Genomic DNA, 10,991 nt, shown 5'->3' with positions numbered 1-10,991 from the left:
CTCTAAAATGATTCTTGTTGTTTTGTTTTATTTGACAAGCAATAAAAAGCTAGAATTCTGATTGAGAGCAATGAAATAAAAAGTTACAGACTCGGTTTTATGAGCCTGGTCATTAAGAAAAGAGGAAAATGCAACATATGCATAAGCGAAATTCAATCCGAAATACTTAAACACTTTGAGTAAATGAATGCAGTTGGAAAGAAAAAGAAAAAAATACTTATGTAAATGAAATTCTATCTTAGTACAAACCTTTGAACAAACATACCATTAAAGAAACCATAATTTTCTTGCCGAAATTTTCTACAAAAAAAAATGATGATAAAGAAGACGATTGCATAATTATTGCACTGGTACGTTTAATTTATGATTATTATTATATTCTAGTTACATATCTATATTTTTCTTAGACTATAATCTGGACATAACATTTAAGTAGATACTAGTATAAATAATGCAAAAGAGAGAAACGTAATCCCTAAAGAACGTCCAAAACGACAATAATGAAAATGTTGCAGGCTCGGTTTGAGTGAGTCTTTTCATGGATTCCAAAAATTCATTGGTTATTGATATAAATAAACGATTGGTTAATTACAAATTAATGAATATTGTATTCATTTGAGGGTATATGTAAATCCATGTACACATTTGTATAGAAAATGTTGGTCAATGCACTTATTTGTTGAAAACACTTTCCATATATATATGTATACATGTATTCTGTTGTTATTTTAACGTGACTTACGCTTGTTTGTTGTGCCGTTATTATGATTGTTCTATTTCTGTCAGCCGAAAAGAAGATTTTCTGAAACACAAATGTGAATGCAGGATATAGAGTCATCTTTGTTAGTCAAAACTGATGTATTAGAACAAAGCATTATAACAATAAGAAGAGAACGTTTCAAAATACCATAGAAACTTAATCATTTAGGTAATATATCATACAATAGCAGTCTTGTGAAGCATTGATGATTTAATGGTTATGAGCACATTCATCGTGAATAACAAACATTTGCGCTTTTTGTAACTATAAAAAGCTTATTGCTTTTGAATATATGTTACCCTTTAAACGTAAACAAAACGTATATGCAGACACTGTCAGTTTCCATGATTCATATTATAAACACACTTATTTGTTTACAAATTTGATATTTTCATTATACAATATGAATTAATGTCAATTAGTAGCATAATAAATAAAATTTAGAAAAGATTGCGTACATCAATGTATCGTTTACGGGTCAATTTTCATTCGTTTACATTGAGCAAACATATTTTAGGGTATTTATGTGTAACTGTTGATGTTTTTTTCATGTCAACAGGATGTTGTTTTGATTTATGGATATGTTAAGAAAAAATTTAATGCATTTGAAATAATAAAACCACAAGTCTATTACCCACATATAAATAAATGCATTTTATTGCACCGAATTATGTTTGAGACAATATATTTAACAAATAATATTTTATTTTTCCAGCAAGTGTATTAAAAAGAAGTAACATATTCCAATTCAACCACAGATTCATTCCAATGCAGCGTGTATTGCTTATTTGAAATGGAGGAACGAGTTTTGTAAAGTTTCCATTGATTGTTGATTGTATACGCTATCTTTGGTAATATCATATTAATTTCATTCAACCAAGAGAAGATCGAAATAACTTTGAATTATTAACTGTATTCCCAGTGGTATAAATTAATCACCGTTCATAATAACGAATATAAAAGCAAATTTTATGTTTAAAATCCGTTCCAAAACGGAAAACATTTAGCTTTGTAAACTAAATGATGGAATTCCAAAATAATATTACATACTCAATACAAAATTTGCTTTCCATTACAAAAATATAAATTCATGATTTAATTATTTGCAAATAAATTGGGCAACACGTCTTCTATTTGAATTAACTTGCATTGCATTGAAGGAAGCCTGCTTGTATCTGGAATTCTTGAAATTATATTTAAAGGTATATTAAAATGACATTATATATATGACATTTATAGAGAGTGATAAAAGTCAAAATAAGTTTATATTTTACCATAATTCCTTTAGATTTTATAATTCATTTCGCATGAACGATAAATAACTCATGTGGCCCAAGGAAGATTTTGTTGTTCATTGTTATTAACGTGGATACGTTCAATTTAAATTAATAGTTGGGCATTTTTTTCTATTTTACTCAGATTTATATTTTATCCTAAACGTTTTCCAGTAATAATTGTTGGTCAATCACCATTATCACAGTCAATCTTTTTGAAAAATAAAGTCAATTCAGCTCAGCTTGACAATAATAAAATGAGCATAATATTACTTTAAGCCTAAAATACATATATTTCTGGGATTTTTTTTGTTTGTTTGTTTTGTTTTTTGTTCTTGTTTTTTTGCCTCTTACCTGGTGTTTTGTGTCAAATTTTACTTGTTTTTAATCCATTATTAACTATTGAATATTAACATATAAAAAGCAATATTTAGACTGATTACAGAAAGAAAATAATATTGATTTCAACAAAAAAAAATATCCTAATAAAATTTATCTCAAAACACAATGGCCTCTTCTATGTCGGCATGTTTCTGCCAAAAATTAAACATTTTACTATCACATTATTGTTCTGACTTACTAGGTGATTTTTGTGTTAACACATTAAATAAAAATCAGATTATCTAGACACACTTTTTGATACAAATAACTATTCATATATTTTCAGAAGCGAGGCTTAGCATAAGCTTCTAGCTTTCTACCATATTCTAATAGATAACTTGTAAAGTATACTGTCTTATACACTTATGCATGCATTGTTGTTTTGTTTTAATTTTGAATCTTTCTATAAATATGTGTTTGTACTTTATATGATATAACGTTATTATGTTAGCAATTTATTGAAAATAAATATTGCTTAAACCACTTATAACTATTTATCTTTTCAAAACACGAAAACTGCCAATATTTCCGGATAATATATTAACGGTTATCTGGAAATGTTTTTTGTTAGATTTCAACGAAATATTTATTATCTACATTTATTTGTGTTACCTAGTAAGTTACCATTGTTGTCCATAAAAAAGATATATTCAACTGGTTTTAAAGTGTTAATTTCTTTAATATTTTTTATACCTGCTACAGTTATGAACATTTATCGCTAACAAATAACAGATATCAATCTGACAAAATATTTTCAGCAAAAAGCTGTGATCTACTGTTGTAATTGATATTTTCGCTAACATTAAATTGCTTGTTGTGGTTATCTCCAAAAATATATTTGAAGCCGACCTCATTAACCTGTAATAAAATATTAAAATATAATGCTATACATGTACGTTCAATTACAAAATCAATTAAATATAATTTATGAGCCATTTCCTTTGACAATTTATATTTAGATTTACTTTCATTTAAAAAGGCACGTAGCAATGGTGCGACTTGTATTAAACAGAACCTGAATAAAGAGAAGAAATTTCTGCCTGATATGTAAGAAAAACACGTTACTTACCAGTTATATCATCAGGCGACACACGTGATCACTGATCTCTCTTGTATACGCAACGTATACAAAGAGTTTAAGCAATTTAAATTCGAGAAATTCATTTGCATTATTATAAAGATTATATGCATCATTCACGATTATCCAATGAAAAGCGACGTTACAAACGTATAGTGTTGTTTATATTCACAATCAGAAAATGTCTTCAAATAAAATTGAATAATAAATTATGCATTAACTGAACAAAATAATGATATAAGCTTAAAGTTAAAAGTACTTGAACAGACGAAAGCACCAATGACAAACGTCAAATGTTTTTTTCCGTTTTTACGTTATGTATCTGGTCAATTATCTAAAAACCTTTTTTTAAAGTACTAGTACATTTAATATAAAAAAGCACCGTTCTATTCTTCTGAATATTTACCGAAGGCATAAAGTAGGACAACTGTAAAAAGGAGATTCTGAAATATTTATAACTATGCAATTAAAAACATATTAAACATTTAAAATTGTAGGTTATTGATCGGGTGCCATTAAACAATACAAAGCATATGACATTTGAAAAACGTAGCAACATAAACTCAAATAATTAACCTGTCGTACGTTTTTGTCAATTTATTCAATATAATTGATTTTCCTGTCAGATGCCTTACCCTTTTGAACTATCCGATATAAAAACAAGCAAAAATGATACATTTACATGGAACATCAGTTATTTTTTATAGAGGTGTAAACATGATTGCTGAAGCAAACACGGAACCTTTTCTTCAGATTAAAAATATTTGAAACAAAACAACATGCATATAATGATTATATCAGCCATGTTGCAGTTCAGAGGTAAATATCCGTCTCGATGGTACCCGCCCGTTGGGTGGTAACGGACGAGTGTTGCCGAGATAATTTGTTCTGAACTGTAAACATATGCCATATATTTTTTTCTTGCATATTCTATCAAATTCTATCACATTTAAAATGGTTTACTCCAAATTAAATATTTTTTCATCGGAAATGATATTATTTTATCCTTATCGCGTGGACGCAGGTTCATTCTAAAATGTGTCTGTTTCTATTGACAGTGCTTGTTTATATTTACTGAACCAAAATATTGGCATATTTGATACCAAAATTTGCAGATACGTAATGATTACATGGTGGCTTACATTAACTAAGCATTTTAAATAACTTTAAAGAAAATTATTAAAAAACACAAAATCATCAGCACATAACAGGAGTGCCTTAAATAATTTTGATTGGACGTGATAATAAAGAAACAATGGTAATAACTTTAGTTATTTTCCTAATTTTCTTTACATTTTTCTTCAGAGAATAACTTCAACAGGATAATTTCCAGTGTATACCGGACGCAAAGCCAGTGTCTGCTCTATCCAGATACAATCCATTTAGATTCGCGAGATGACATTCACCGTACCACCATGCTTCGCATTTAATGTAACCCCCGATTGTCAAGCGGTATTTATCGCTCTTTGAAAGTGGAATATTCAGCATAAGCGGAAAATGGGTCAAGATTGTCTTCTTCAAACGTTTCGAAGTATATGTTAATGAAGTGCTATTGATTGCCATGTAGTAAATCTTTTCAAGTCCGAGCCAATTTTCGCCAATTCTTTTCCCAAATCCATTCTTGTAGTCATCCAAATTTCTGTAGAAATCTTCCAATCCGTCTTGTCGGCGTTGTATAACCGTCCATCCACCATTGGTCATATCACACCAGACATCAGTAACAGTACCTCCAGTCGGTTTGATCACGTACACACCGTCTTCAGTATAGCCTTGTTGATAACACGCAAGACAATCAACTTGCTCTCTTGCTGTTCTTGTATTCATTTGATTATCATCATGCCATCTTTTTAAAGCACTTATTTTAACAATACAAAAATTATGATAAACAAGAATCACCCGGAAAGCTGATAGTAGATAATAAGCATAACGTCACTAAAATATTTACATCTCAATAGATACATAACATTTTAATGTTTGTAGATTGGAAATTTGCGCCGAATATGAAAACACACTTGAAAAAAACACTAGAAATATCGTAACAAGAAGGTTATTAAAACATGAGTTTTGGTCACATAAAACAAAGACTTAAAATATGTTATTCCATCAAATCTTTCCTTTTTGTTTGTTTGTTAAGGAATTACCTATCCAAACTTAAATTCAACACAAAATGTAACATTTGTATCGATTATAACTATCGATGTATGAAAATAAAATTGAAAATGTTTCAAAATTGTCACATAAACAATAACATCACATGCATACCTTAAAATTTGCTTGGCACATACTACAGTTGTAAAATGTAATTTAAATGTATGATGAAGTGCAGCTTAAAACGCATCACATTACCGAGCATTTTAAAGAACAAATCATTTTAAATGGATGCCTTTATCATTAAAATAAAATTCCATTTACCATCAGTATGATCAACATTGTTGCCATCTTTGTTGTTATTATAAACAGTACTAGGAATTACGCAGTACTGTCATAAATCATGCGTCCAGAAAAAGCGGGTGCAGGAAATATTTGGATATATTTGGATATGGTCACATTGAAATATACCTGAATATACAGCTTGTGCAACTATTGCAATATATAACTTTGCTAATTATTAGTTTTAAACGTATGAAATGTTGTGAATACATAATGGTCACAATGCAAGTTGTAAAAATAAAATTGTTATTAGAATATACGATCGTCCTTGTTTCAACGTAAACAATGGAAAGTGGAAATCCCTGAAGATAGATAAAATCATCATCAACAAGCGTACAATTGCCGGATCAAATTTTTTAATCAGTTAAAAAGCCGTTCCTAGCACAGGCTTTGAATATTGACATTTCAGACCTTTAAGAAAATGACAAGAAAATAATAAAAAAATCAAACAACTGTGCTGAGGTTTGACCTTCTACAATAAAAAAAAACTGATGGCTAACATATACATAGTTCTATTTTTTACTACTATTTAGCAGTAAACAGATGTCATCTAGAAGTGTTTTTTTTTCAAACAACTTACCCAATTTCTATACCCTGTCAAACAATCTTGCACTGCCAGATTTTACAACGAGCTTATGATAAAGTTTTTAGAATTCATTAGTTTACACCAAAAGTATATCATTTCACAATACATGTATCTTGAAGTATAAAGAGGGTAATGTTCAAGTTCTCCATACATAATTTATAGGTACTTTTAATATACGTTTGCAAAACTTTAAGTGCAACCTTCTAATACCTTAAATTTGCTAATGTCACATAATTTAAAATTGAACCTAGAAAAATGCATCGAATAACTGACAAAGGACTTAATGGAACCTTTTTGCAATTATCAAAAAAAAATCTTGTCCAACGTTTTACGTGCTTTTCCAGATAAATATTCATTATACGAAACAAAGTTATCATTAAAAGAAATCAAAGTGCCTAAATAATTGAAACTATCTACTACATCTTCTACATCTATACCATTATAAGTATATTTTTTCTTCCCGTTTCAAACTTGCCCTTTTTCTAAAAACCACAATTTTAGTTTTAGTGCATTAACTTTGATTCCCCAGATTGTGTCGAAAGTCGTTCTAGCGCTCTGCCTAAAATTGCCATGCCTTCATCATAAAGCAATAAGATAAAATAACAATATAATCTATGAGTAATCCACCTTTAACCGCCTCCGTGGTTGAGGGGTTAGAGTCGATTACTTCTAATCCAGTTACAACTCTGGCGTGGGTTCGATCCCTGGGAGATGCTTTGGTAGTTTAGCACGGAGGAAGGTAGTCTAGTACTGTTGTAACTCTCCAGGAACGATGGTTAGGAAACTACCCGCCTATATGACTGTAAGAACAAGTCTATGTATTCTAAGAAGAATGAAATCAAAACCGGTGTCTTTATCTTCTCTTGTCTTAGATCTGTCACATATATAGTTTAAAAAAAATAGGAAAAGAATTACAATGCCTAACACAGGTCTTTACCACGTCATACATGTTTCTGAAATTTTCATAACTTTCCGTTGCACACATAAGCTATAAAGTTTAAACTAAAATATATTCCTGTACAACGAAATCATCGATAAACCTTACATATAAACGTTTATTATGGTTTAGATAGTGCTCAACTAAATTATTTATAGCAAAAAGATAGCATCTATTGTTGAACTACCCTTTTTAAAGCCAAGTTGTGAATCAGATATAGCCTGGGTCCTTTCGCAAAAAATTACAATTACTTTATTTAAAACTGAAGTGAAAATCTTAAATAAACAACACCTAAATAATTATTGACATCATTATTATCTCGCTTTTCATGGAAATGTATTATAATTCCTTCTTCGTCTAAAATATCTGTAAAAATACCACAAACAAATGGATGGTAATAAATCTGTAGTTTCCACAAAGTACTCATTTAACAAACAATCCTTTCTGTATGTTTTATTACATTTCAAATCTTTAACAGCTTTTAATATCTTCTCGGGACTTATCGGGCGATCTAATTCTTCGTGCACAGAGCCACTATCAAAATTATGAGTTTCACAGAAATTTTCAGATGCAGCATTATAACATGTAAAGATACTCTCTCAATATTAGAAAAATGTTGAAAATAAAATCATCAAAAATAATTAAATTTTCCGTCGTAGTGTTTGTGTTGTATTTTTAAGCTTTTGGCTGACAGTTTCTAAGCCTTTCCAATTTTTAAAAAAAATCGATTCTTATAAGCGTTTTCTTCCGTTTGATAATAATTTTGCACAACAAATTATTTAAGTCTAAAACAATAGCAGTCATCCAAATATGTTTGCCACTTGGTCCTTGTCGTAGTTGGAAAATGCATCACCTGCCTTTGCTCTATTGTTTTTAAGCAATTTATGAAAGTGGGCAATAAAATGTCTAATCTTAGACTTTATCGTGATGTTCCGGCACGAAGGTTGTTGGTGTTTCAGAGGCGGTTTTGGCTGCAGCGCAAGACCATGGGGCTGGAGTCTGATTTTTGTACAGCCATAATCGATCGGAACAAAAAACCAGAAACGGTGTTCTCGTATACAGTTCTAGCTGCAGAGCAGGTAAATGATTGTTTATAAGCAGGTAGACTGGCAAAATTTGTAAAAGAATGGGAAAAATAACTATTGACACACACATTCTTGACAAAGTGAATAATTATTTCAATAATCTTCAAATGAATTTGATAAAACTGGTACATTTTTTTCTAACTTTAAGTATTAACCAAGTACATTTGAATGTCAACATATTGATCGTAAAATTAACAAACTACTAAAATGAAAATATTAGTTCCTACTGAGCAAGAAAAAGGTCAAAGTTTATCAGCAATGTTATATGGGCAAAAAATTGAAAATATCGATTGATTTTTAATCTGAAAAGTAATATTACCAGAATGTTCGTGTTGTCATGGGAGTCAGGTACAAAAACCTTTATAACCCATAGATCCCTAGGTGGTTTCTTTCCTTATTTGAAGGGAAGGAGATTTCTCCAACTTTGTTAAAGATCCTGTATGTTTTGTGACTGATATTGTTACTGTATGAGTACCACACTTGGAAAATATTATATAGTATATAATTATGCACATTAAACAATTTTCGAACATCGAAGAATATGTAAAATGTGTACTGCAAATATTTGTGCACATTATATTGAATCAATTAATTACATGCATTCTTTTCTTATTGGAAAATTTGACCTAGAATTTATAGAAAATAAATTTCTAATTACCTCCCTTTATTTACATGAAATGTTAAATTGGGTAATAGCTTTATAAATAATGCTTATTGGAACTTACAATATTGACAAATCTTAATTTGAGCATCATATTTATGAAATAAAACCATGAAAAAATTGTGTTACAGGATCTTTAAACAAAAACAACTGATACAAATGTATTTCATATTATAAAGTTTCGAGTCAAATAAATATATATCGGATGAGTAAAATAAGCGAAGGATAAAAATTTATCTTTTCATTCCGATTTTAAACAAATAAAGCAGATGAAATTTTTTAATCATTGTGCTCAAATAAGTGTACAGAATTCCCTTCATATATGAAACATACACAAAGAGTCTGTAGAAATTCTCTGTACACTCATTTTTTACAGTCGAAATTTTCTGAGATAATGCGAGCTGTTTGATCTCTGTCTTCGTTAAGAATGTTTTCAGTTTTCACTGCAGTTCACGATCGCTTGACTACGGGCATCCCACCTTTGCCTTTTCTTCCGTAATCTGTTACTTATTTCTCATGACACTTGTATATCAACGATGCATATCATTCTGGATCTTTCCCACGGTTTTTAACTTTTTCAAAATTTAAGAATTAAGGTGAACATAAAACCATTAAAAGATTGCTGAATTTGAAATGGTCCCCACAGTCCGTCCTGCCCTTATATTTCGATATGTCCATGTGCATGTCTGTTTGAGAAAAAATTGCTAAAATTAAATTGACAAAGTGTCGGGGTAATCTTATTGTCGGAGTGATATCTCCTACGATACCCCTAAACTACAATACACCGATTCCTAATACGATAAACATAGAAGAATATTAGATATTTCGTCTAACTTTCATCTCAGTTTTCTTCAGAGAATAAGTATGTCCCCAGCAGAAGTTCCAGTTTATACCGCCACCGAACTTTGTGCCTGCTCCATCAAGATACAATCCATTTAGATTCGCATTATGACATGCATTGTACCACCAAGCTCCGGTAAACCTCACTGCACAGTTATAATTGACATAATCGTTATCATCGTCTTTTGTTGTAAACTTACTTCCGTTTTGATACGACATCGAGTCACCACATGAACCGCTGTACCCGGAAACTGTTAATCGGTATTTGTCGGTCTCATCATTAATTGTAAAGGTGGAATATTCGGCAAAGGCATTGAATGGGTCCACATTATCTTTTTCAAACGTTTCTAGGTATATATAAAGTGAACTGTCGGTAATCGTCAAATGGTAAATCTTTTCAAGTCCGAGCCAATACTCTCCAACTCTTTTCCCAAATCCATTCTTGTAGTCTACCCAATTTTTGTAGAAATCTTCAGATCCATCTTGCCGGCGTTGTATAACCGTCCATCCACCATTGGTCATATCACACCATACATCAGATGTAATACTTCCGGTTGGTTTAATCACATAAACACCGTCTGCAGTATAGCCTTGTTGATACAGTGCAAGACAATCAACTGGCTCGGGTTGTTCTTGTATTCTTTTGAACATTATGCCATCTTCCTGTGACAAAATAGAGATAACTGTATAATCAGATTAGCTTGTAAGCAAACCTTTTTATGAATATCAATATATAGATGTAGTTAAATTTTCTAAGGATATGAATGTTTATAACAATTTAAACTGTCTAAGTTTAAAGTGCTTTTTTATACACGGTCCAATTAAAATAACATATATGATTGTCGTATTATAATATTCATGTTAAGAATATGAAAAGATAAATCGTATCAAAATTTAAAAAATGACTTAACTAATCTGTATCAAAATTTTAAAAAAATGACTTTACTAATCTGTACTTT

General features: G+C 30.3%; 2 protein-coding genes across 2 annotated transcripts; both read right to left on the bottom strand.

Moving 5' to 3' along the window:
• Nucleotides 1-4,807: 4,807 nt before the first annotated feature.
• On the bottom strand, nucleotides 4,808-5,317 carry LOC132749625 (microfibril-associated glycoprotein 4-like). Its single transcript, XM_060739467.1, has one exon. The coding sequence runs from the start codon at nucleotides 5,315-5,317 to the stop codon at nucleotides 4,808-4,810; it is 510 nt and encodes a 169-aa protein (XP_060595450.1).
• A 4,691-nt stretch (nucleotides 5,318-10,008) lies between these two features.
• LOC132749624 (microfibril-associated glycoprotein 4-like) lies at nucleotides 10,009-10,683 on the bottom strand. Its single transcript, XM_060739466.1, has one exon. It carries the CDS (start codon nucleotides 10,681-10,683, stop codon nucleotides 10,009-10,011), a length of 675 nt encoding a protein of 224 aa, XP_060595449.1.
• Nucleotides 10,684-10,991: the final 308 nt, after the last annotated feature.

Source organism: Ruditapes philippinarum, unplaced genomic scaffold (assembly GCF_026571515.1).
Source record: "Ruditapes philippinarum isolate M1 unplaced genomic scaffold, ASM2657151v2 ctg1735_1_1_1_1, whole genome shotgun sequence".
NCBI lineage: Eukaryota > Metazoa > Mollusca > Bivalvia > Venerida > Veneridae > Ruditapes > Ruditapes philippinarum.
This window is presented reverse-complemented; position numbering and strand designations above follow the sequence as displayed.

Coding starts and splice junctions, on each gene's coding strand:
- LOC132749625 (XM_060739467.1), bottom strand. CDS start 5,317: ATGAATACAAGAACAGCAAGAGAGCAAGTTGATTGTCTTGCGTGTTAT.
- LOC132749624 (XM_060739466.1), bottom strand. CDS start 10,683: ATGTTCAAAAGAATACAAGAACAACCCGAGCCAGTTGATTGTCTTGCA.